General features: G+C 68.7%; 1 protein-coding gene across 1 annotated transcript in view; it reads right to left on the bottom strand.

The window, feature by feature from the left end:
• The window catches only part of LOC105002285 (brain-specific angiogenesis inhibitor 1-like), a 7893-nt gene that overhangs the window by 4594 nt on the left and 2960 nt on the right, over nucleotides 1–339 (bottom strand). The window contains exon 2 of the mRNA XM_010858814.1: nucleotides 106–201. Within this exon, the coding sequence (XP_010857116.1) occupies nucleotides 106–201 (96 nt within the window). The remainder of the gene's footprint in view (nucleotides 1–105; nucleotides 202–339) is intronic.

Here is a 339-nt window from a genome sequence, read left to right on the forward strand (position 1 = left end):
GTTTCACCTCGGCGAGACCCCAGCCTCAAACTGGGCTCAGAGGTCCTCCTAAAGGGGCTGCTGGGGCCGAGCAGGGGCTGCCTGTGTCCCGGCCCCGAGCCCTACCATGAGCTGGGCGTGGCCGTTCTGGAAGGAGCCCCCTGAGTCCCCGTTGCCCTCCTCCTGGCGGTCCACCACGCGGCACTTCACAGCGTCCTGGACCTGCGGATGGAGAGCAGAGGCAGTCAACGGCCAGCTACGCCCCCAGCTCCGGGAAGGCAGGTTTGAGTCCAGCAGGCAGGATCTCGGTGAGGGGCGGGCCTATCGTGGGTTGCACGGGTCCACGTGCCACGGCGGGGG

The sequence above is a fragment of the Bison bison genome, unplaced genomic scaffold (genome assembly GCF_000754665.1).
Source record: "Bison bison bison isolate TAMUID 2011002044 unplaced genomic scaffold, Bison_UMD1.0 scf7180017864444, whole genome shotgun sequence".
Lineage (NCBI taxonomy): Eukaryota > Metazoa > Chordata > Mammalia > Artiodactyla > Bovidae > Bison > Bison bison.